The sequence below is a fragment of the Amphiura filiformis genome, chromosome 11 (assembly GCF_039555335.1).
Source record: "Amphiura filiformis chromosome 11, Afil_fr2py, whole genome shotgun sequence".
Taxonomy (NCBI): domain Eukaryota; kingdom Metazoa; phylum Echinodermata; class Ophiuroidea; order Amphilepidida; family Amphiuridae; genus Amphiura; species Amphiura filiformis.
The window spans coordinates 51648558-51676238 of record NC_092638.1 but is presented as its reverse complement, the minus strand read 5'-3'; the positions used below and the strand labels follow the sequence as shown (position 1 = coordinate 51676238).

Below are 27681 nucleotides of genomic sequence, written 5' to 3'. Positions count from 1 at the left end.
AAGATGACTTCATCAATGGGTGCTATCTACCTAAGATGACTTCATCAATGGGTGCAATCTACCTAAGATGACTTCATCAATGGGTGTTATCTACCTAAGATGACTTCATCAAAGGGCGCTATCTACCTAAGATGACTTCATCAATGGGTGCTATCTACCTAAGATGACTTCATCAATGGGGGTGCTATCTACCTAAGATGACTTCATCAATGGGTGCTATCTACCTAAGATGACTTCATCAATGGGTGCTATCTACCAAAGATGACTTCATCAATGGGTGCTATCTACCTAAGATGACTTCATCAATGGGTGTTATCTACCTAAGATGACTTCATCAAAGGGCGCTATCTACCTAAGATGACTTCATCAATGGGTGCTATCTACCTAAGATGACTTTATCAATGGGTGCTATCTACCTAAGATGACTTCATCAATGAGTGCTATCTACCTAAGATGACTTCATCAATGGGTGCTATCTACACAAGATGACTTCATCAATGGGTGCTATCTACCTAAGATGACTTCATCAATGGGTGTTATCTACCTAAGATGACTTCATCGATGGGCGCTATCTAACTAAGATGACTTCATCAATGGGTGCTATCTACCTAAGATGACTTTTTCAATGGGTGTTATCTACCTAAGATGACTTCATCAATGGGTGCTATCTACCTAAGATGACTTCATCAATGGGTGCTATCTACCTAAGATGACTTCATCAATGGGTGCTACCTACCTAAGATGACTTCATCAATATGCAATGGGTGCTATCTACCTAAGATGACTTCATCAATGGGTGTTATCTACCTAAGATGACTTCATCAAAGGGTGCTAGCTACCTAAGATGACTTCATCAATGAGTGCTATCTACCTAAGATGACTTTATCAATGGGTGCTATCTACCTAAGATGACTTCATCAATGAGTGCTATCTACCTAAGATGACTTCATCAATGGGTGCTATCTACCTAAGATGACTTCATCAATGGGTGCTATCTACCTAAGATGACTTCATCAATGGGTGCTATCTACCTAAGATGACTTCATCAATTGGTGCTATCTACCTAAGATGACTTCATCAATGGGTGTTATCTACCTAAGATGACTTCATCAATGGGTGCTATCTACATAAGATGACTTCATCAATGAGTGCTATTTACCTAAGATGACTTCATCATCAATGTTTGCTATCTAAGATGGCTTTATCAAGGGGTGCTATCTACCTAAGATGACTTCATCAATGGGTGCTATCTACCTAAGATGAATGCAAATATAGTGAATAATCATATTTGCATCCATGTTTGTAGAAATAATTGGGATATACCTCAGAGTATTTTCTTGTTGTGTGACCGTTGCCGGTGGAATGGTTTCTCAACTTCGCTCCCGCTTAGCTACACTACAAACCAAAATAAAACTTGAAAGAAAATATTGATCCGGGAGATTGTTCCAAGCAGTAGCTGCTGAGTAAAAGAAACTGCCTTTGAATAAGAACAACAGCGCCTGAAAATATAAGGAAAGAGAGAAGGATTGAGGTTATACCATGGATTTTTCGAGGCTTGATTCCAGAGGGGCGTAAGGGGGCGGTCACTATTTACGCCAGGGGGGGATGGAGGATTTTTCAACTTTTCCCTCAAATTTTCATGTTCATGTTCCCCCTGTTGGCTTCAGAAAAAAATTCAGGTTCCCCCCATCGATCAGGTAAAAAAATTCAGGTTCCCCCCTCCCTAACAAAAACAATACTACGGTCTTCATGTATTTTTACTTTGTACTTTTATTGTCTCTCTTTTAAAATAATGAAATATATGAGTATTCATAATCATGGAAAGAGTTCTGTATACTGTACCCCTTGTTTTTTAATAAGTTTGTACAAGAAATGTTTTCTTTTTCTTGGCCTTTTTAAAATCACAAATGGAATAATAAAATTAAATAAAATTAAGTTACTGGTAAAAGTATAGTACAGGTGCACAGAACTCTAGCCTGTACATGTATTAAATATCACAGTACTATATTCACAGGCAGATTCTTGTGACTGGCAACACAGGTTTAATATGTGCACCAAGCGACTCGAGGGTGCTACAAGTAGGACTCAAGGTGATTAACATTATACCTGTGTTGCCAGTTGATTTTGAAGATTCTGGCTGTGTACATACCCAGGGTGCAGCTTGTTGCTACGCTTTACTGGTTATTTCCAACACTGTTTATCGAAGAGAAAATGCTGAATACTATTATTTACAGCAGAAGAACTTGGTGAAATTAAAAAAGGGGCAGGCCAATTTTGACCTGTGTATTTTCAGTCTACTCTATTGATAAACCTTCATGGCCCCGGCCACATTTTGTACAATGTTACCTCTAAAGTTGCTTTGTATTTTCTCTTTTGGGCAAGAATGTGACACTGAAGTTCATCTATATCAATAGTATCAGGATATTTTCATCTTTTCTGTAGACCATCATCATACAAAAATGACTATCAAATATGGAAACCTTGTACGTGTTGAATCATTATTTGCCTGTTGGTAACGCTGTGCAAGGAACATACCACTTTAAAATGAAAAAACACTTCTCCATGACCCTGCTTTCCTTCCACTTCTTGTGACTACAACATGATCTTCAAAGTTTTCCTCGTGCTCACTATCACTTGTGTCTGATCCTACAACACCATATACTTGATCACTCTCCTCCTCAATACTTTCACTTTCAACTTCTTCATGGTCACTGTCTTCACTCTCCTCCTCAATACTTTCACTTTCAACTTCTTCATGGTCACTGTCTTCACTCTCCTCTTCAGCATTCTCAGAGTCACTTCTGGGCGCATCTTCCTGATTCTGGATGTGCCTTTTAATCAGTTGTATTTTTGCCCGCTTATTACCTGTGGTTTGAAGATTGTGTTTCTTGAGATATTTAGTAAGTTCACTAACTAAAAGTGTGGAAAGGGAATCATTGCCCACCAGTTCATGCCAATCGTAGTCATCATACTCCAGCCGCTCCCTTTCATTCCGTGCCATGTCCCGCTGCCTTCGACGCATCTCTTCCTTGCATTGCAAATGGTGAAGGTGCTTCACATATTTTTGGACTAATTCATCATTGACTGCAAATTCTGATGCAAATGCCTTTATGGCCTCTCCATTTGAAGCTGCTAGGACCCCTTCTCTGAATCTGATCTTGATTTGTGTCCGAGGAAGGTAATCATCAACTTGGCGTGCATTGTCGCCATCCATAGAAGGGGTATTAAAGACATCCATGTAGTGCCCTGGATTTTCTCTGTCTAGCATAGGTTGAGGAATACGTGATGCAACATGGCCTATAAACTTGTGTACATGACTTTTTTCCACCACAAAAATGGTTAGTTTTCAAGATATTGATGAAAACTGTCAAAATTTAGATTTGTTGATAAAACAATTTAAATTTTGCTTCTTTTTGGCCTATTAAGGCCAACTTAAATTAATTGTTTGTCTCAAAGGACTCAAAGCCCACCTATTTTTCAAAAACTTTATTGTTTTGCTATTTTTTATATATTTTTTTTAAAGATTTTTTTCAAATGTTTTTTCAATTAATGTCAAAAGGCAAAACGTTTGGGTAAATTTTCAGATTTTCGGGATGTTTGTAAAATAAAATTAAGAAAATAAAAAAGAAAACATGGATTTGTGGGATATCGAATGCGTGTCCATTTGCTAAATGCGCGCGGGGGCTTTGAGACAAACATTTTTTTAATTTGGCCTAATTGGAAAAATCATTGGTTTGTGTGAAATTTGATGACGGAAATTGAGTCTAACAGTAACACTCTTGCCCTTTCCAAAAATGTATGATTTGAGTACATAACTTTGAAAGGTAAAACTTGACAGCATTTTGTATTTTTCACAAAATTTAGGTTTGACGTACCCCATGCCCCAGCAAAAAGTAATTTACAAGCCAAGAAAAGTAGTGGGATCTGTCCTTTTGTCAAGATTAAAATTTGAATAGTAATAATTATATTTGTCTTTATATACTGGTTAAAAATTCAATTTACTTTTGGATCATATCAATAATACACATTTTTCGTTCAAGAAAACAGTTTAGAATTGTGGGTTAGTACATTGATACTTTTGTATATGATTAATATTTTCCTGGGTTAGTCAGGCTGTAAGACTTTTTTCTCCGTCTGCTTTCAGATTTGCACATACATTTTGTATTTTGTACTTTAATGGTTTTGAAAGAGTGTACTGTGCTGTTTTGTAGGTGTAGAATAGTAATAACAACATCTGTATTTGTAGCAAAAGCAAAAATGAAAATACTTTGTTTCGAAGCTTTTGGTGAAAGTGCTGGCTGCGGGGCCATGGTGATAATTGCGTAGCACCTAACATGCACGTACATTGCAAGTATTTGCACATTTTACACATTAAAAGAACGAGGCCCTGTATAGCCTGCACTTTCACAAACCTGGGAACAATTTTGACTTTCACTGTAAAAATCAGTAGTGAATCAGCCTTGTTTGTACATTGTATTTTATGTTACATGTAATCCAAGAAAACATGTCATGCCACCAAGGCTGTCAAAAGATTAAATAAAGTAGTGAATATGCACATATGCTTTAATATCAACATGTACTACCGCTCTGTCACTCTGCTTTTCCTGTTTTACAGTGGTTTTTTTTAAATTTTTAATATACTGGGGAAAAAATTCATGTTCCCCCCAAATGGAATAAATATAATTCGTGTTCCCCCCAATCATAATAGAATTTTTTTCGTGTTCCCCCCTTCAATCCACCATCCCCCCCCTGGCGTAAATAGTGACTGCCCCCTAAGTTAGCTTAAGTTAATAACAAAAACAGCCATGCAGAAAGCGTACTTAGTATATCAATCCACATGCACAGGACCACGAACCTATGAAGCCGGGTAGCTCGTGATGGGACAGGGATAGGAAGGGGACCATGATATGTGGGCTGATGGAAGGGAGGGCAGCCATTTTTCGGCATTTTTGGGATTTTCTACATTTTCAAAGTTTAAATTATCCTTGGATGATATCTTTGGTGAAATAAATCAATCCCGAAATCAATACTGCTATAGGCTATATAGTATTACCCTGATTGTTGCAGTATATATAACAATTACTAAAACAACAATAACGAAACCAACAACCAATATTTTGTAAATCTAATTTGTGAAAAATATTCATATAGGCTTATTGGTCGCGCTTAAGGGGGTACTACACCCATGTCCAATTTTGTGCCTATTTTTGCATTTTTCTCTAAAATTATAGCGCATTGGTGACAAGTAAGATATGTATATTATAGTGGCAAGGACTACAGCTACTGCACTGGAAATTTTATTTCGGCACATACAGCAGTTGTGGAATTGCAGTAAAAAATGAGGGAAAACCAGTATTTGATCAATAAATCAATAACTACTTGCCTTGAGTTGCTGAATTTTCAGAGCAATAGTTGTAGTCCTTGCCCCTACAACATGCACATCTTAATTGTCACCAATGCGCTATAATTTTTGAGAAAAAGCAAAAATAGGCACAGAATTGGCCAGGGGTGTAGTACCCCCTTAAGACTAGTATAACAGGTCTACAAATCTCTGAATTATATAATGAAAAGAAAAACAGGGGTCATGTCCACATCAAAGAAAGGCCTCTAGCGGCGACCCTGCCTAGATCTACTAGTAGAATAGAGGGTGTGCGTGAAATTATTAATTGGCTGTAAACAAATGATTTGAACCGGTGTCCTTCACCGTAATCATGGCGCAGTGTAGTCCATTCAATCAAATGTTGTCATCAACCTATTTGATCATAGTGCATTTGATAATATATGTGTGAGACGAACTGTCGCGGTAGATTGCAATCATGCTTTTGTTGAATGCATTTGAGTAGTCCGCCATATTTACGGTATGATACGTCATTATGCACAACCTCTATACTTACTCAGGGCCTTGATTCGCGGGTATCACTCTCCGTTCTATGCTCTTCAAAGTACCCGCGGGTGTCAATCTCCGTTCTAGGCTCTTCAAAGTACCCGCCGGTGTCACTCTCCGTTCTAGGCTCTTCAAAGTACCGGCGGGTGTCACTCTCCGTTCTAGGCTATTCAAAGTACTCGTGGGTGCCGCATCTGCATTGTGTACCCAAGAAGCCATGGTTACCACCAACAAAAAGATAAGAATCTGGGCCGTGTTCATGTTCAAGCTTGATGTCAAGATTACAATTGTTTTCACAGTCACACCTAACATTTTCTTGATGTCAGTAGGGCAAAAACGCTATACGATCGAGTTTGTCTGATTCCATTTGATGCAAGCTGTGTTTACTGTGGGCAAATTGTTTTCTATCGATGCATTATAATGGCATTATATTTCTGGAATTCATCCTCCGGGGGTACCTCTCCTCAAGAGTGACTGGCTATTGGACATGATTACCATGTTTGTGGACAAATCCGTGGCCTATACAGGCTGTATCAAAATGATTGGTACCAATCAGCTCCCATTGAATTTTATGGGCAAGACTGCCACATCAAAATGCAACATAGGGGCTACCTTATTAATGTTATAAAAGGTCATATAACCAGGGACTGTCTTTTGGAATTTACAGGAGAGCATTAAATAGCACTTCTGGAGCCTTTAAGGAGAGCTGTTTAGAGCATTTACAACAGAATGTAAGGAAAAAAATGGTCAAATAAGGAGAGCTAAAAATCACTCTCCTATATCAGATTTAAGGAGAGCAGTAGAGATCGATTGCTCTCGCTCTCCTCAAAAGGCAGTCCCTGTATATAACTATAAATCCTAGGCATTTCAATAGGATTCAGTATTGCATATCAAGAAGCAGGCTTGTCAATAAACACCAAAAAACTGATGAGTAGGCCTACCAATCATTTTGATACAGCCTGTATAGTCCGAAGGGTCATTAGTCAGAAAAGGGTTAAAGTTAGGTTTAGGGCATTTAATTTTAGGACTACATGTACATAGTGTTACGGATAAAATGGTAGATAGGATGTTAGACCAATTTCGCCAGGTGATATGATTCCCTCGTTATGACTTATGTACATGGTGAATGTGTTTTTCAAATCATGACATTGAAACTGAATTTCCTTTTGTAACGCTTATATAACTAATTTTCATGTATAAGCCCAATGTCGCAATAGCCCAGGTGACGATCGTTATGATTTTTAATGTGTTTTTTAAATCATCGTTTCATGTGAAATTGAAATACGTTATTATTTCAGCGAACTTTTAATTGCTGATGTACTTTTTCTTAGGCAATACGTCAGTGATTATCGCTTTTGTTAAAACCATGCATTAAATGAGGCTCATGATTGATGTAAGTATAGCTGTTATGCAATGCTCGTGCATTGTATATGCATAAATATATCCAAAATCATAAAATATTGAGAAATTCATCAAATCTTGTATAACAATAAATAAGCGACAAATATAGAAAAATAGCAGCTCAGTGGGTGAAAAAGTAAAAATTTTGGTTATTTTCTAACACCAAATAATGGTGATGTTAAAAGAGGTCGAGTATTAATTTCTCTTTTTTCCCCAAAAAGTCCGTGTCTCACCCCAAAATCTATCTACCTAAGATAACTTCATCAATGGGTGCTATGTACCTAAGATGACTTCATCAATGGGTGCTGTCTTCTTAAGGTGACTTCATCAATGGGTGCTATCTACCTAAGATGACTTCATCAATGGGTGCTATCTACCTAAGATGACTTTATCAATGAGTGCTATCTACCTAAGATAACTTCATCAATGGGTGATATCTATCTAAGATGACTTCATCAATGAGTGCTATGATGACTTCATCAATGAGTGCTATCTACCTAAGAAGACTTCATCAATGAGTGCTCTCTACCTAGTACCTAAGATGACTTCATCAATGAGTACTATCTACCTAAGATGACTTCATCAATGAGTGCTATCTACCTAAGATGACTTCATCAATGAGTGCTATCTACCTAAGATGACTTCATCAATGAGTGCTATCTACCTAAGATGACTTCATCAATGAGTGCTATCTACCTAAGATGACTTCATCAATGCAATGAGTGCTATCTACCTAAGATGACTTCATCAATGAGTGCTATCTACTAAGATGACTTCATCAATGAGTGCTATCTACCTAAGAAGACTTCATCAATGAGTGCTATCTACCTAAGATGACTTCATCAATGAGTGCTATCTACTAAAATGACTTCATCAATGAGTGCTATCTACCTAAGATGACTTCATCAATGAGTGCTATCTACCTAAGATAACTTCATCAATGGGTGCTATCTACCTAAGATGACTTCATCAACGGGTGCTGTCTTCCTAAGGTGACTTCATCAATGGGTGCTATCTACCTCAGATGACTTTATCAATGAGTGCTATCTACCTAAGATAACTTCATCAATGGGTGATATCTATCTAAGATGATTTCATCAATGAGTGCTATGATGACTTCATCAATGAGTGCTATCTGCTAAGATGACTTCATCAATGAGTGCTATCTACCTAAGATGACTTCATCAATGGGTGCTATCTACCTAAGATGACTTCATCAATGAGTGCTATCTACCTAAGATGACTTCATCAATGAGTGCTATCTACCTAAGATGACTTCATCAATGAGTGCTATCTACCTAAGATAACTTCATCAATGGGTGATATCTATCTAAGATGACTTCATCAATGGGTGCTATCTACCTAAGATAACTTCATCAATGAGTGCTATCTACCTAAGATGACTTCATCAATGGGTGCTATCTACCTAAGATGACTTCATCAATGGGTGCTATCTACCTAAGATGACTTCATCAATGGGTGCTATCTACCTAAGATGACTTCATCAATGGGTGCTATCTACCTAAGATGACTTCATCAATGAGTGCTATCTACTTAAGATAACTTCATCAATGGGTGCTATCTACCTAAGATGACTTCATCAATGGGTGTTGTCTTCCTAAGGTGACTTCATCAATGGGTGCTATCTACCTAAGATGACTTCATCAATGGGTGCTATCTACCTATGATGACTTCATCAATGGGTGCTATCTACCTAAGATAACTTCATCAATGGGTGCTATCTACCTAAGATGACTTCATCAATGAGTGCTATCTACCTAAGAAGACTTCATCAATGAGTGCTCTCTACCTAGTACCTAAGATGACTTCATCAATGAGTACTATCTAACTAAGATGACTTCATCAATGAGTGCTATCTACCTAAGATGACTTCATCAATGAGTGCTATCTACCTAAGATGACTTCATCAATGCAATGAGTGCTATCTACCTAAGATGACTTCATCAATGAGTGCTATCTACTAAGATGACTTCCTCAATGAGTGCTATCTACCTAAGATGACTTCATCAATGGGTGCTATCTACCTAAGATGACTTCATCAATGAGTGCTATCTACCTAAGATGACTTTATCAATGAGTGCTATCTACTTAAGATAACTTCATCAATGGGTGCTATCTACCTAAGATGACTTCATCAATGGGTGTTGTCTTCCTAAGGTGACTTCATCAATGGGTGCTATCTACCTAAGATGACTTCATCAATGGGTGTTGTCTTCCTAAGGTGACTTCATCAATGGGTGCTATCTACCTAAGATGACTTCATCAATGGGTGTTGTCTTCCTAAGGTGACTTCATCAATGGGTGCTTCATCAATGGGTGCTATCTACCTAAGATGACTTTATCAATGAGTGCTATCTACCTAAGATAACTTCATCAATGGGTGATATCTAACTAAGATGACTTCATCAATGAGTGCTATCTACCTAAGATGACTTCATCAATGCAATGAGTGCTATCTACCTAAGATGACTTCATCAATGGGTGCTATCTACCTAAGATGACTTCATCAATGAGTGCTATCTACCTAAGATGACTTCATCAATGAGTGCTATCTACCTATGATGACTTCATCAATGGGTGCTATCTACCTAAGATGACTTCATCAATGGGTGCTATCTACCTAAGATGACTTTATCAATGAGTGCTATCTACCTAAGATGACTTCATCAACGAGTGCTATCTTCCAATGCAATGAGTGCTATCTACTTAAGATAACTTCATCAATGGGTGCTATCTACCTAAGATGACTTCATCAATGGGTGTTGTCTTCCTAAGGTGACTTCATCAATGGGTGCTATCTACCTAAGATGACTTCATCAATGGGTGCTATCTACCTAAGATGACTTTATCAATGAGTGCTATCTACCTAAGATAACTTCATCAATGGGTGATATCTAACTAAGATGACTTCATCAATGAGTGCTATCTACCTAAGATGACTTCATCAATGCAATGAGTGCTATCTACCGAAGATGACTTCATCGATGAGTGCTATCTACTAAGATGACTTCATCAATGAGTGCTATCTACCTAAGATGACTTCATCAATGGGTGCTGTCTTCCTAAGGTGACTTCATCAATGGGTGCTATCTACCTAAGATGACTTTATCAATGAGTGCTATCTACCTAAGATAACTTCATCAATGGGTGATATCTAACTAAGATGACTTCATCAATGAGTGCTATCTACCTAAGATGACTTCATCAATGCAATGAGTGCTATCTACCTAAGATGACTTCATCAATGAGTGCTATCTACTAAGATGACTTCATCAATGAGTGCTATCTACCTAAGATGACTTCATCAATGGGTGCTATCTACCTAAGATAACTTCATCAATGGGTGCTATCTACCTAAGATGACTTCATCAATGGGTGCTATCTACCTAAGATGACTTCATCAATGGGTGCTATCTACCTAAGATGACTTCTTTATCAATGAGTGCTATCTACCTAAGATGACTTCATCAATGGGGGCTATCTACCTAAGGTGACTTCATCAATGGGTGCTATCTACCTCAGATGACTTTATATCAATGAGTGCTATCTACCTAAGATAACTTCATCAATGGGTGATATCTATCTAAGATGATATCATCAATGAGTGCTATGATGACTTCATCAATGAGTGCTATCTACTAAGATGACTTCATCAATGGGTGCTATCTACTTAAGATAACTTCATCAATGGGTGCTATCTACCTAAGATGACTTCATCAATGGGTGTTGTCTTCCTAAGGTGACTTCATCAATGGGTGCTATCTACCTAAGATGACTTCATCAATGGGTGCTATCTACCTAAGATGACTTTGTCAATGAGTGCTATCTACCTAAGATAACTTCATCAATGGGTGATATCTATCTAAGATGACTTCATCAATGAGTGCTATGATGACTTCATCAATGAGTGCTCTCTACCTAGTACCTAGTACGGTACCTAAGATGAATTCATCAATGAGTAGGCTACTATCTACCTAAGATGACTTCATCTATGAGTGCTATCTACCTAAGATGACTTCATCAATGAGTGCTATCTACCTAAGATGACTTCATCAATGAGTGCTATCTACCTAAGATGACTTCATCAATGCAATGAGTGCTATCTACCTAAGATGACTTCATCAATGAGTGCTATCTACTAAGATGACTTCATCAATGAGTGCTATCTACCTAAGATGACTTCATCAATGAGTGCTATCTACCTAAGCAGTGACCTCATCAATAAGGTGCCTTCACCTAAGATGACTTCATCAATGCAATGAGTGCTATCTACCTAGCTAAGATGACTTCATCAATGAGTGCTATCTACCTAAGATGACTTCATCAATGAGTGCTATCTACCTAAGATGACTTCATCAATGAGTGCTATCTACATAAGCAGTGACCTCATCAATAAGATGCCTTCATCAACGAATGCTAGAAGTAATTTTATCAATGAGGTGATTTTACCTATCTACGACGACTTCACCAACGTGTGCTATCTAGGCTAAAATGACTTCATCATATCAATGGGTGCTATCTACCTAAGATGATTTCATCAATGATGGGTGTCGGATTGGGTGATATCTATACGATAACTTCATCAGTGAGTGCTATCTACTAGTCTTCTACTTAAGATAAAGCCCAAAATATTCCGCTTTACAAAGGTCAAATGCCGTATTTTTCTGATAAGGTTATTGCAATATATCGTAAAATGTCGCAAGACAGAGACTGGGTATGGCCGTGATTTGCGATTCTTAGATCGATATAATCATGCTGGTGACATGATAGTTTATTAACTTTATTTCACTTAAGGGGGCTGGCATTTTCTTCGGAAGGGGGGGTTCCCAAATATGTCGGTGACCGGAGTCAATTTTTTATGACCCCCCCTATCGCGGGTCGAAAATTTTTATAACCCCCTTCCATTCCAACTACACAGACTCAAGAAAAATTATTCATTGCCAGAACTAAGGCACGCAGTGCGCCATAACTTAAAAGTGAAGAAAGTGTGCGGAGCGCGTTAAATTTTTTATTGTAAGTGCAACGAAGGCGCGCGGAGTTCGTAAAAATTTTGCATAGATTGTGCGCACATTTCGATTGTGAAGTTAAAGAATGCGCGAAAATTTTGAGTCACCAGCCCTTAATAATTCTATAACCCCCCTATTTTGGGTGTTAAAAAATTATAACCCCCCTATTTTTGGTCTGAAAATTCTATGACCCCCCTGTATTAATTTTTGGGACCCCCTTTCCGAAGAAAATGCCAGCCCCTAAAGTATGTTGAATTTTGAAGCCGATTTTATTAGTTCATGTAAAAATATCTTTTTAATTAATTTCGCCTTTTTAAAGCTTTTTCAGTTACTTTGTGTCCTTTTTTTTTAGCAAAACTGCTCTAGTGACCTTTGACTATATTCATTAAAAGCAAAAAACAAAAACTTGAACCCCCCAAAAAAACCCATACACTAGCAAAGCAAAACCCAACCCCCAAACAAACAAAAAAAACCCCAACCAACAAACAAACAAACAAACAAACAAACAAACAACAAAAACAAAACCCCGGAACAATACAAACAAACACTTGCACAAAAAACACGGAAAAACCCACAGCGTTGCAAGCGACTGGTAAAAAAGATTATTTTGTCTTTGGAATCGTCTATTTTATTATAGGTAGATTAATTTTTTTGACAAGTACATATAATAAATTTTTACAATACTCTCTTTCTTAAATGCTCTAGATTGTGCAACAAGCTAAAATATAACAAATTAAATGTTGTTAAATCATGAGACATGCTCTATATTTTGTAGTTTTACTCAGTTATTTTGGGTAACTACACCCATTTTAATACAATATCCCCTCTAAAAAATCCTACAACCGGATCTATTTATTGACCTTTGACATTTTATTGTCAGCCGGTGATCTGGAGAAAAACAAGCTGCATTGATCAGAGATGTCAATTGTAAAGTGCTCGTAATATCCAAATTAACAATATTTGTGTCACCATGTCGGTGTCTTTGTATGTACCACTTTCCTTATTTGGAGGCTATGTTGTTTTATCGTCGCTTTTATTACGTTTTCCAAATCTTGTTCATCGTAAAAAGAAGCCGAAGATTCAAGCTAAATTGATTGCACACAGAGGAGGTGAGTTGGATCGTGAATCAGCTGATTTTTTTACGTAAACAATACATGAATACTCGGTGTAAAACATGATCATCACATGCATAGCACTGGTTTAAATAGTAATACTGTGTTTTATGAGCTTAATATTCTCTTAAATAATAGAATTTTCTGGCCATGGGCATGTGCATGCAAAACCAATGCCCTGTGTCTGTGACAGGCTCGGGGCCTGTGAGGAGAGCATGTACAGTCATGACATGCACATGATCATGCATGCATCATGCATGTCAGTCATTCAATGTCCTTTGGTCATGTGTTGGTAGTTATTCAAAACAGGTTAACAAAAAACTTGACAATGACATTGATTATTTATGTAAAAAACTAAATAATGCAATATACAGCTACTAAATACCATGTGACCGGTGTCCGCACTAGATATCACCACGGAGGTATTTATTATTAGTTCCAATAAATTGAAACTCACGGCTCTGACCATGAGTTCCAAGGAGGTACGTGTACATGTATGTACCATCAGGATTTAGTGTGCATTCATCACCATATTCACATAGTCGTGGAGTGGACTTCTCGCTGCTCATAAAAATCACTCAAAAATCATCTTTTTAGATATTTTTATGGACTAAAGCTGATGCGTCAGAATAAGTTGAGCAATCACAGATGACATACATCAGTGACAGTGTCAGTGACACAGCTTGTCTCCTGCTCCCCTTAAGATTTTACACCCAATATCCTTGTACTTTTGGAAAAATGTGAAAAAACCTGTCAAAGATATAAGCATTTTCTTTAAGGGGGTACTACACCCCTGCCCAATTTTGTGCATATTTTTGCATTTTTCTCAAAAATTATAGCGCATAAGATATATGCATATTATAGGGGCAAGGACTACAGCTACTGCACTGGAAATTTTATTTCAGCACAGACACCATTTATGGAGTTACAGTCAAAAATGAGGGAAAACCAGTATTTGATCAATAAATCAATAATTATTTGCCTTGAGTTGCTGAATTTTCAGTGCAGTAGTTGTAGTCCTTGCCCCTATAATATACATATCTTACTTGTATCAAATGCACTATAATTTTTGAGAAAAATGCAAAAATAGGCACCAAATTGGCCAGGGGTGTAGTACCTTAATGGTTTTCTCACAATTTGTTCAAATGCACAATGACTTTTGAGCATAAAAATTAGGAGCTTGAGAAAAATAGGGGCTTTATGATTAGTGCCAAAAGTTTGAGATCTTTGGCAAGTTCACTTCCAGGGCACTTTTTACTGATGGAATGATCTGGAATCACAGACATCTGCTTGTGAATTGAAATGCTGAATTGAAATCAAAGCTGAATTTCATTTCAATTCCACTTCATTCTTCATCACTCAACATGATTTCAATTCCAATCCAATTCAATTATTCATTGCTCACGATGATTTCAATTCCAATCCAATTCAATTCATGTCCAAGCCCACTCATTTCGATTCCAATTCAATTCCAATGCATTGAAATGAAAATCGCCCAAAATTCATTTCAATTCAATTTGATTTCATTGCATTGAATTAACATTAGTCCCGCCAGATAATCCTATTACCCGGGCAGAGAATAATCTCAGTGACGGTGCAAAAAGGGGGCCCTTAAATATTTTGACATATATACATCTACTGACGAAAGTATCTCTCTTCTACACTTACATGCATTAAATAGATATTTATTACACACATTTTTCAAGATCCTGCTATCAGAAGTCTGCATGAATTGGCAATACTTCAGTTCAGATGGATTTAAAGGACAAGATTATTTTACTGCTCATCTACATTGGGCCATATAGAATTAATGTTGTGGTTCTCGTCCAGAGGATTTTTATGAATTGATGAGGATGGGAGGTTTTTTTTTTCCAATGTAAAATTATTAGCATTGTTAGTAGTTTTCGGACTTTTCCAACAGTGCTTTACTACCTTTAGGAAAGTAGAAGGCCCCCCTTTTTTTCTGAGGGATAAGCCCCTAGAGTACCACAAAAAGTCTTGGAAGTGATCCATGTTCTCTTTTTAACTTATGTATAATTATATAAAGTTTTCCTATTTAAAGTATTCCAAAGTCAAATTTGAAAAAATGAAAAAAAAAAAAAAAAATCTGACAAATCCCATAAATTGAGGAGGGAGGGGATGAGAATAAACCACTAATTTTATACGGCCCTAATGGAATATATAAATTTGCACTTTGTCGATATTGCTGAGTCACATATGAAATAAACTTTCACTATGTGTGCACTCAGGTCATTGAACACTAAACTATATGTATAAAATGGCTTAGTCATTGTCCCGTTCATGGAGCCTGGAATAAAGTTCATTGACAAAATGAGCCAAAGTGTTGTGTACCAATACAGCACATTACTTGGTCAACTGTGAGAAATATTCACCAAAAATGGTTGAAATTGTTTTGAAAAAGAAATCATAAACCCTCCATTCATCCAAATTTCAATCATTTTTGGTGAAGTTAGAAAAAAAAGTAGAAATAGAAAGGTTTTTTTTCTGCCTGTAGATATTCCTAGTAAAAGTTTTTTTTTCAAATTTTCTACAAAACTGAGCATATTTTACCAAAATTTAATGTCACAGATGGATTTTTTAAAGCGTTTACCATTCTAATTTATAATTTCAATTAGACCAACAATTTAACAGATACATGTAAGGCCCGAAAGTGTCCATAATTCCAGGGTTACTTAAAGCCCTAATGTATGATATCTTTCAAATTTTTAATCTGTTACTCTATACTCAAAATGCTGAAACAATACTACCATAGTAATAATTGTTGGGAAGGGTTTCTGTTCAGTGTCCATTTTGAGCTGCAATGACAAGGTAAAGTGAAAGAGACTTATTATTTTGGCCATTTAACATACATGTATGTACCGTATTCGTCCGAGTATAGTCCCACATTCGAGTATAGTCCCACCCCGCATTTTTCGAAAAATTCCAGAAATAGTAAAATTGTAAAGTTTTTGTTTTTTTTTGGTTTTGGAGTGTCCCTAGGATCATTCATGGTTGAAAAAAAAAAAAAAAATCAAGATGTTTTGTATTTTTAATGTGAAAATTGATAATTTGTATTCATGTCATATTCTATTAATGATTTCAAAATGCATTCAAATTCATGCATTTTTTTTTTATGTTAACCATGAATTATACTAGCATCTACATGTAGGTCTAGGTCCTTGCTTACTTGCTTAAGATGAGTGGTGTCCTCGAACTACAACAACACGCCAAACCCTTCTGTCCTGCATGGCGTTCCCAAATCCATAACATCCAGTCCAGTGTCCTGTTTCAATACATCCACGTATGTTAGAGGGGGTCTGCCAGGTTTTCTGTTTCCATGTTTTGGTGTCCAATGGATCAGCTTGGCTACAGGCTCATTTTTGCTTCTGTATGCATGCCCAGCGAAACGTGTCCTCCTCTCTCTGATCTTCTGTGAAAGTTTTGGTACGTCCCCATACAGCTCTTTGTTTGTGATGTGCTGCTTCCAATTGATGTTGTAAACTGCTCTAAGCATTCTTGTGTAGCAACCATCAAGTTCTTTACATAATTTGGGAGACATGGTCCATGCTTCACATCCATAGGTTAGTACAGATTCGACGGTAGCAGAAAATAAACGAGTCTTGAATTTCCTTGGGAGAGTTGACCTCCAGATTTTGTTGAGGCTGTTACATGCTCTCCATGCAGCTGCTTTGCGTGTTTTTACGTCTTTTTCCGTGCTAGCCATCCATGCACCCAGATACTTGAAGTCGCTCACCTCATCTAGTTTGGTGCCATTGTTTGTCTGCATAGATATCTCTTGACTATGGTTGAAAGACATGGTCTAGGTCCAGTTCGAGTATAATCCCCCCCCCCATTGTGAAAAATTTTCACCTAAAAAACGGGTGGAACTATACTCGGACCAATACGGTAGTTCTATAGGAGAACATGCATTGTAAAGTCATAATTTCATGAAATTATGACTTTCATGTCGAACTTTGCTCTGTTGGCCTACAAATACAACAAATTTGGGTGGAGTCCATTTAGGTGCAAGTTGGGGTTTGTACTGTAAACATTACAAATATGCCAAAAAAACAAGATTGAAAAAATTTCATATTATAAGATCGTATATAATATGGCTTTTTATAAGACCAACTTTAACCTTATCAAAGACAGTTTCTGCAGTGTACTGTCCATCCCCCCCCCCCCACGCAAAACTCTAATTAGTAATTGGTTGAGTCATCAATAATATCCCCATGAAGATTCATAATTAAAAGCTTGAGATCAAACAGAATGCTCGGGTGAGTTCAGCTCTGAGAACAATTGACAATTTTTTTTTTACAATTTTCTCTTTATCTTGTATTTTCTTTATTTATTTCAGGAGCTGGAGAAAATCTGGAGAATACCATGGCAGCATACCAGCAGTGAGTATAAATTGTTAAAGTAAAATTCTGAACCAACATTATAAACAAAATTCAGATAAAAGTCAGAAACATTTAATTTTGAAATTTTTATACATTTTCACAATGAAAAAAACTTCTTGAAATATAGTGAATCCTTCATCTTTTGGCAACAGAATAAGTAACTTATGGTACAAATAAGCGCAGTGCTCAAAAAATTTTGCCATACATGTATTGAGGCTAAAATGGTGGAATAATATTATGATCATGCAAAAGTAGAACAAATTTGTGCAAAGAGTGCAAAAATTGGCCAAATACGAGCTAAATTTGGTCAGAAACTCGTATACCGGTGTCAACATTCAAGGTATGATTGTATATGGACCATCCCCCTTTAGTCCTTCAAGGAGGACCACGCTCCATTTAGTACGATAGTCCACGCCGTCAGGCGTGGGTCCTTCTACATTAGACATATCCTTCCCGGAAAGTCGGGGAAATGTCAAACTGATTAACCACGCCTACTGACAGCTACTAGTGATATTCAGCCAATCCGATTGACTGAATATCATTAATAACTGTCAGTAGGTGTGGCTTAACTACCTGCTACCAGAACACTAGCTTCTAGCTTGGGATTGACACAAGTATTGCGTATGAAATTGATTATTAATCCTCTTCAGTTGATATGTGTTAATGATATTATACTACTCGGTTTTCTTCTTACACTCAGTTCACTGACCTGTAGGTTGCACACAATCAATTCCTTTTGTTTGTCATCACTACATTTAATATTGTCCTGGTTAACCACGATTCGTTACTATTTTTGTATAGAGATTGTGCTTGAAATTAGTGATTGGCTACAAACAAAGGATTTGAAACGGTGTCCTTCACAGTAATCATGGGCCAGTGCAGTCCATTTAATCAAATGTTGTAATCAACCTATTTGATCGTAGTGCATTTGTTATGTATGTGAGACGAACTGTCTCAGTAGATTGCACTCATGCTTTTGCTGAATGGATTTGAGTAGTCCGCCATATTTACGGTATATGATACGTCATATGCACAACCTCTATTAACTGTGATAGTTGGCCTATTCGTTTAACATGTTTAAGAAAAATATATAATTGGAGGACACACGCTTCATAAAAACTTTGGGTTTCACTCATAAAAGAAAGAAAGAAAGAAAGAAGGAAAGAAGGAAAGAAAGAAAGAAAGAAAGAAAGAAAGAAAGAAAGAAGGAAGGAAGGAAGGAAGGAAGGAAGGAAGGAAGGAAGGAAAGAAAGAAAGAAAGAAAAAAAGGAAGGAAGGAAAGAAAGAAAGAACTTGCTGAACTTATTATTTTCAAGAAAAGGAATTAACCTAATGTGTATTCATTAATTATTCGTAAATATATATATTTATTTCTATTCATCAGTATTGGTTTTATTATTCATTTATTTATTTTCTATTCATTTATTGATTTATATATTGCCATTTATCAGGTTTATGGTTGTTATTTATTTTATTCGAATTATTTGTTGATTTATTTATCCATTTATTTATAGAAAGAAAATATTTATTATTTACATTAAATTTATATTATTTTATTAAATCATCAATTCATTTTTCGATTGATCAATTAAAAGTGGTGAATCCCATGCCCTCGGTTAAAACGAGAGGGCCATGTTGTTTTTTAAAGAGTTGATATTAAAATAGTTTAAATCAAAACCCTAAATTCAAATAGTAATCACAGGCCCTTTCATGCCTTCGGGATTAAAGAAATATACTGTAATTTTTCCGTTCCTTTTTTTCTTCACATGCATTTGAAATATCAACAGTACTTGCGAGTTGTATCGCCTTTTGTTTTATTTTACTCACTCTATTATTTCCAGTTAGGTGTTAAAGGCTTAATGTACGATTTCCTTCAAATTTTAAATTTGTCATTATATATTCAAAATGCTGAAATAATACCAGTAATAGGCCCTAATTATCGGGAATGGTTTCTGTCCATTTTGAGCGGAAATAACGAGGTAAACACTGCTTGTTATTTTGGCCGTTAATTTTAATTCTTGAATTATGACTTTATGTCAAACTTTGCTCTGTTTACATACAAACACAACAAATTTGGCTGATTCCATTCAGGTGGAAGTTGTGACATGTAAAAAACATTACAAATATGCCAAAAAATCAGGTTTGAAAAAAAAACACCAAATTCATATTTATATAAGATCGTACACATTATGACTTAGACTTTAATAAATCAAAGTTCAGTTCCAAATAAGCGGTGTGTAGAATTAATGTTCTTTTAGCTTTTTTAATTGTATCACGGTTAGGCCTATCGACAAATGTGACAATTTTAAATAAAAAGAAAACAAACCTAGAATCATATAAATGACTTTTTGTTAACACTGATTATGCCTACATTATCTCTGCACTGATATAGCAACAAAAAACTTTCATTTAATTCATACTAGCCCGATTTACACTGGTCATGGAAATAGTAGATATCTACTATGCACTAGTAAGCGACCTCAAAAGTTTGTATTGCTTTTATTGCATTATCAAAATCAATCGATTGAGATACCAAGTACTAGAGATGACTTGAGAGTCCCAGTTATGTAATAGATGCGGTTGAATGATGGCCCGAATGATGGGCGGGGCTATTTTCCATATTTGGATTCATGGCGTAACTCATCGACTGGTTTGGTTTTGGTCACTGTTTATTATAATGAGGGTGCACTGCTGGGGTAGCGACCCAATGTGTAAGACCCAACGCCTGGCGGCGTTGATTATGGTGCTAAATATTCCGTTGGTCCTGTATGGACTATCCCCCTTACCAAAATATTGGGGGTTCATATCCCCCATTTCCCCCTCCCCGGATTTACTCCTAGGGCTGCTTTGGGGCTCTTAGTTTATCAGTTTATACAATCTGATTCAAAAGTTGCCAATAATGAGATTGGGATGGGCAAAAATAAGGAGCAAAAAATTATAAAAGGCATTCAAAAGAAACAGGAAAAGTTCAAACTTTGCAATCAAGTATGCCAGTCACTTGATTAATTCTTCAAAATTTCTGAATTTAGTGGTGTATTGTCCTTTTAGCAAATTGAAAAGGTCATCAGATGTGACAACTAAAAATTTGGAATTTAGTTTACTTGTACATGTACTTGCACAGTAAAAGAACAAAAAATTTCAATGAAACTACAATGTATTTTGCAAAGCTCTATCGTACTGGCTGACCGATCGCTTAAAATCATGACTGCGTCACATGACATGCTACGCAGATTGATGGGTGAATGAGGTGCAGATGTGATGATGAGGTGTTTCAACTAGCCAATCCGAACCCGACTTCATAACATTTACTCCATAAACTGCACTAAAATTAAAACTGCAAAGGAATTTTGCAAAAGATAATAGAACATGTCCAGTTTATTGTGGGCTTGGAGGGGCAGCAGTAAACTAGGGGTGCTGAATTGGTGGGTTCGGACTTCGGAACCCCCTATACAGCCCCAAGGCACATACCCTCCCGTTCCCTCCCAGCTGCACCACTGTGTTAAAATTTGAACAACTGCACCAAAACATCAAATTTACAATCAAATTCCCTTTTAACTAAAAATAAAAACAGTTACAATACAATACAATACAATACAATAACAATACAATACAATACAATACAATACAATACAATACAATACAATACAATACAATACAATACAATAACAATACAATATAAAAAGCACTACTTCAAAAGGCTCAGAAAGCTTGCAAAATACAAATCTTGCACCAGAACAAAATTACCAGAATAGTTCATCATCTCCTTACTCTCCACAACACTATTAGCATGCATAAATTTACTGCATATGTTTTGGGTGTTAGGAAAATAATTGGACATGTCTGGAGGCACATTATTAAGTTTAAAATAATTTTTATGTTGATCATATCTTACATTAAGGGTTCTAGAATGAGCTTTTTGAGCGTTTCGACAGTATTTTTTGTGGGACATGAGAGCACATCAGACATATTGAATTGCATTCTGAATAATGAAGAATGTCTTTCTGATATCAAATAGTTTTAATTTTTTGAAATTCACGATATACCGTACTGACGCGAGTATAGTCCCACCCCGTTTTTGGGTGAACATTTTTTCAAAATTAGGGGGGTGTTGGCTTGAATTTCCAAAAAAAAAAAAAAAAGTGAAGTTTTTATTTTTCAGTTCTGTAGTGTCCCTGGACCTAGACCTAAATGCTAGGATCATTCATGGTTGACCTAAAAAAAAAATTAAAAAAAAAAAAAAATCAATTTTCATATTAAAAACACAAAACACCGTGCAAAATTCAATTTTTTTTAAAAATCAACCATGAATGATCCTAGCATTTAGGTCTAGGTCAAGGGACACTCCAAAGCCGAAAAAATAAATAACTTTTAAATTTTTTTTTTGTAATTTTTTTAATTTTTCGAAAATTTGGGGGTGGGACTTTACTCGAAGGTGGGACTATACTTTCGTATGTACGGTAATACAAATTTTATGACAAATTATTAAAACTTGATGTTTTTCAAATTCTTGATATGGCCATGTGTTTTAACCTCGCCGACTTTTCGTCACACACTGATTTTTGAAATTCGCGACACTCTTTCACCTTCAAATGCCCACATTTTTCAAACCATACCCCCAGCATGATAAAAGTATACATTTTCTGAATGGAAATTGAACAAGGAATCCAGCAAAATGCTCAGAAACACTGTCAGATGTAAGGTTCTAATGCTACATTTATGTGAATGAGACAAAACATCAACTGACAGTGGTGTAGGGGTATAATGTCACTGACATTTCTGTGTTACCCCTGCATCTTATTTTATGTCATTTTCTAATAGATCAGTGTAAGGGCTTTCCTGCAATATATAAATGTATGGGGGTTATCACTTTCGTAAAATGATACAACCCTTCAAAAAGTGACCAAAATAGAATTAATTTTTCTTATTGTCTTGGAGAACATTGGCCTATCATATACCCTATAGCAGCTAACTATTTTAACTTTGTACAAAATACAAGTGTAGGTAATAATGTCAGCTTTCTTTTGATACCAACTTTATTGATAAACACTCATTTTTAAGGAAATGGCAACTTATTTGCACACCGACTGCGAGGCTCCCAAAATGAAAACTTGGCTTACAGTTTTGTGCAGAGTGACCCGCTACCTCCACCACCCCTGCCTTGGCCAATTGGATTGAGTCCCATTCTATAGATGTTCAAGATATCTTATTGACACTTTTCCATAATTAATATTTGGTGTTTTAGCTGTCATTTGATACCAAATTTACTATAAAATCTATTTTTATTCCAATGATACATTAAAAAAACCTAATGATTACAGTGAAAAATGTGATGCCACTCTCACCCATTTTAGATGTAGAGTTCAAAGCACATGCCCCTAGCATTAGCTCCAGGCAGTTTAATGTTTCAACTATTTTACAATAAAAGTTTAGATAACAATGTCAGCTTTCTTTTGATACCAAATTTATTGATATACACTTAGTTTTTAAAGAAAATTTCAACATTTTTTGCACTCACGAGGCACCAAAATAAAAATTCCCATTGAGTTTGTACATAGTGAGCCGCTGCCTCATGAGCCGCTGCCTCCACCACCCCTGACTTGGGTCACTGGATTGAATGCCATTCTGCTTCTGTTCAAGATACCTTCATGTAACTTTCCATAATTCATCATTAATATATTAGCTTTCATTTGGTACCAAATTTATTGCCATAGCTTCTTTACTTTTAAAGATATGCTCAAAAAACAAAACGATCATGGTGAAAAGTGTGACACCACCACCCTTTTTGGGTGTTCAGTTCAAAACGCATGGCCATATATAACAGTCCTCAAAGTAAATTTTATAAATCTAATGAAAGTGTATGTAGCTGGGAGGAAAAGCCGACGATCAATTGAAAATTTTGACCTTTTATATTGAAGATATGGATTTTTTCCCAAAAAGACCTAATTTTTGTGTGTTTTGGGAAAAAACTCATATCTTCAATACGAAAAGGTCAAAATTTTCAATTGATCGTCGGCTTTTCATCCCACCTACATACACTTTAAGTATAAATCATCAGATTTATAAAGTTTACTTCAAGTACTGTTAAATATCAAAAATATCAATTTTAATCATTTGCCATAAAATGTGTATTACATTGCAAATTTCAAAAAATCAAAATTATTTGATATCAGAAGGACATTCTTCGTGTTCAGAATGCAATTCGATATGTCTGATGTCCTCTAATGTCCCACAATAAATACTGTCCAAACGTTCATACCCCATCCCTTAAATTAAGACAGTTTTTCACATCCTGATATTTATTTCCGCAATATTCTTGTGTGACTGAACAGGCCCGCAACCAGGATTTATTTTTTTGGGGGGGGGGGGTCTGATTTTGAAAATGTGGATTTTTTTTCTTCAAAATTTGGACCTTTTTGGTTTGGGGGTGGGTGGTTTTTGAAAAAGTGAACTTTTTTTACCAAAATTTGGACTTTTTTTGACCATTTGGGCCCTGGTTACAGGCTTGTGACTGTTGGTTTTTGCAATATTATTGTTCAGATTTTGTTTATTTGAGCCACTAGAAAACTTCTTGAAGTTCACACCTTCCTCTCAGGCTCTTGACGAATGGAAAAACAAAAAAACCTTGATTAACAGCACTTATTAAACACACCATTTTTTTGCCAGAGAGTTCCATGCACACTTCTTGTGCATCTTCACCAATGCTCAATCAAACCTTTTCTTGAATTCATTTACACTCCCTCTCCTCTTTTTCCCTTTTCTTTTTCTCTTCCCTTCCCCCATTCCCCTTCTCTTTCCTCTCTGCTTCCCCTTTCCCTTCTCTTTGTCTCTCTCCTTCCGCTTTCTCTTCTCTTTACCATTCTTTCTCTCTTTTCTTCCCCTTCTTCTTGTCCCCATTTTTCCGCTTCTCCATCCCCATTTTAGGTATCCGGGTGGGGTGGGGTGGGGAGGCAGTCTGTCCCCTGCCCCCTGCTGGCTACGCTACTGGTAGAAGCTTGGAACACAAACATTTTTATAAAAAAATGAGCGTTTTGGAGTTTTAAGGGCAATACCAGGTGTACCGTAGCATTCTTTTATTTTTTTAGGACTTATGCAACTTTTCCATTTCCATTTACAGTATTCAAAGGGTCCATAACAATTGTTTGTATAATGAATGCAGCAAACTTTATTTTAGCAATTATGGAGCATTTTTGTTGTTGTTGAAAATAATGGTCTCCTGTGTCAGTTCAAGCAAGCAAACTTTAATGGCCGCACACATAACAAGGTTTGTGCAACACAATAATTATGTTCACCATTATAACCTCAGTAGCATAGAGGCACTGTTGCATCTGGGTAAGAGGCTAATTTTGTAGCGATCAATGTTTATATATAAATTTCATATTGACATGGACATAATGGAAAAAATACACATAAGTTACCAAGCATATTTGGCATATTTGGAAAAAAAAGCAAGTCGCACATTTTTCTATTTACGTTCAAAATCAAATCATGTCCTTTTCAAAATTAATGTCACAATCTGTTGTTATTTATTGCTGGCTTTAGTTAAAAGGAATGTGATTCAATAATTCTGTAAATGCTTTCAGGTTTCTTTTTAGGGGAGAACCCCACTTTAGATCTAGAGCCATTAAAAACGGAAACAAAAGAAAAGAAGAAAAAGGGGAAAACAACAGAAGAAAAGAAAAACAAAACATGATGGACAAACAAAAAAACCCTTTTAGTGTGATGTGCAGTGTGCAATGCCAAATGAACAAGGCCTCAGCACACTTTACAGCATTAATAATCAGTATAGACACTGGTATTGAATGTGTACATTATGTATGAACACAACATGTTGTACCATACCATGTGCAAAATGAATTAGATTGATTTACAGGAGCATCGAAGATATACATGTAAGGCCAAGAAAAAAAGAATGTATGTCTCAGACACCCACACGCATTGCTATGTGAAATCCAATTTAGCGCTTAGCGCTAGGCATTGGCCGTATTTTTTTATATTTATTTTTCCCCATGTTCATTTTTTCAGTATCGTATAGCGATTCAATTTTGTCTTCTTTGCAGTGTGGTTGTTGTTTTTTGTACACATTTTGTCATGATTGTAAAAGAGACAAATAAAACTATTCCGAATGTGTACATATTATATTACTATATGTTTCTGTATAATTTGAATATCAAAAAGTACATAAATATTGTGCCTTGACTGTAAAAATAAATAAATACAAATATCGCATATCGCATAGCTCATAATTATTCTTAAAAAAATAAAAAAATAAAAAAACGCATAGCACACAGCTTTTTTACCAAATGTGTCTGAGACATACTTTCTTTTTTATTTGGCCTAAATGCTACTTTAGGTTTCCAATTCAAGTTTACATCATACATTTAACCAGTGGTGTAGCGTGGGTCATCACATGGGGGAGGGGGGGCACCAACCATGATTGGGGGAGCACCAGGTATGATGGGAGGGGGGCACAAGCCAGGTGAAGATATAGGTGAAGCCATAATACAGGGGAAGTATGGGTTTCAAAATGATTAACCTTGACCAGTTACAATGTACATCTGAAAAACATTATCCCTCTGTGGAAGATATTTCCAAAATCTTCCACAGGGGTAGTGTGGATTTTAGATGGAATAGCCCAATGGGCAGGTTGGCATTTGGCCAAGTGAACTCTTTTTGGAGTTTTTTAGGTTCTAAAACAAACAGTTCAAAAACATGTAAAATTTCCCATGCATAAATTATTGGAATAGAAAAGCTTAATGTGTTCTTATGAACGTCGGGTGGGCTAATATACAAAACTAATAGCGCTCTAATAAAATTGTGACAAGCTGTATAGGCTCGTGCAAGATTTATTAAGGTTTTAGAGAATGTTGTGCGAGCAGTAATAATAGCTGGCAAATAGCCTAAAGAAAATAAATGCTTTGGGGGCTTTTTTGACCATAAATTAAATTTGAGGTTCTAATTAAAAAATGACAGGCACTAGTGTTAACTTGTCTCTGGATCAATAATATTATGTGATTTTTATTATTTGGAAATTGTAAGTGTAATATAGTAACGATAAAGCTAAAAACAATTGGGTTGGAAAAATCTATTCAAACTGGTCCATGTTTTGGCTTTTGTGAGTCATACATGTCAAAGATTAAATTTAAAATAATAAATACCGGTAAATGAAATACTGATACAACTGCACAATATGTGATATGGACTGTTTTTGGCCTGTGCTAATAACCAATTGAACTTTAAGCACCATTTCCGAAATACTTCAAGTGATCATTAAATAAATCTACTACCGTACAGGTAGAAGTGGCAGCTTCTGCTATTGTACTGAAAACAATGCTTTGTACAGACCTTCAGTTGACAGACCTGCTGTCAACTGAAGAGCAGAGACATATATATACTTGCCGTCTCCTGAAGATAGCACAGACATATACTTGCCATCTCCTAAAGACAGCACATACATACTACATGTATACTTGCTGGCTCCTGAAGATAGCACATACATATACTTACTATCTCCTGAAGATAGCACATACATTATACTTGCTATCTCCTGAAGATAGCACAGACATATACTTGCTGTCTCCTGAAGATAGCACAGACATAATACTTGCTGTCTACTGAAGAAAGCACAGACATATGTACTTGCTGTCTCCTGAAGGTAGCACAGACATATACTTGCTGTCTCCTGAAGAAAGCACAGACATGTATATACTTACTGTCTCCTGAAGATAGCACAGACATATACTTGCTGTCTCCTGAAGATAGCACAGACATATAAACTTGCCATCTCCTGAAGATAGCACAGACATACCTGTCTCCTGAAGATAGCCATAGACAAGTGTGCTGTCTCCTGAAGATATCAC

At 36.3% G+C, this 27681-nt stretch overlaps 1 protein-coding gene across 1 annotated transcript in view; it reads left to right on the top strand.

Annotated features, from left to right (window-relative positions):
• The first annotated feature begins 13051 nt into the window (after positions 1-13051).
• Positions 13052-27681, top strand: part of LOC140164974 (lysophospholipase D GDPD1-like) — a 33130-nt gene continuing 18500 nt past the window's right edge. The window contains exons 1-2 of the mRNA XM_072188380.1: positions 13052-13421; positions 17782-17824. Of these exons, the coding sequence (XP_072044481.1) occupies positions 13283-13421; positions 17782-17824 (182 nt within the window). The 5' untranslated portion in view covers positions 13052-13282. The remainder of the gene's footprint in view (positions 13422-17781; positions 17825-27681) is intronic.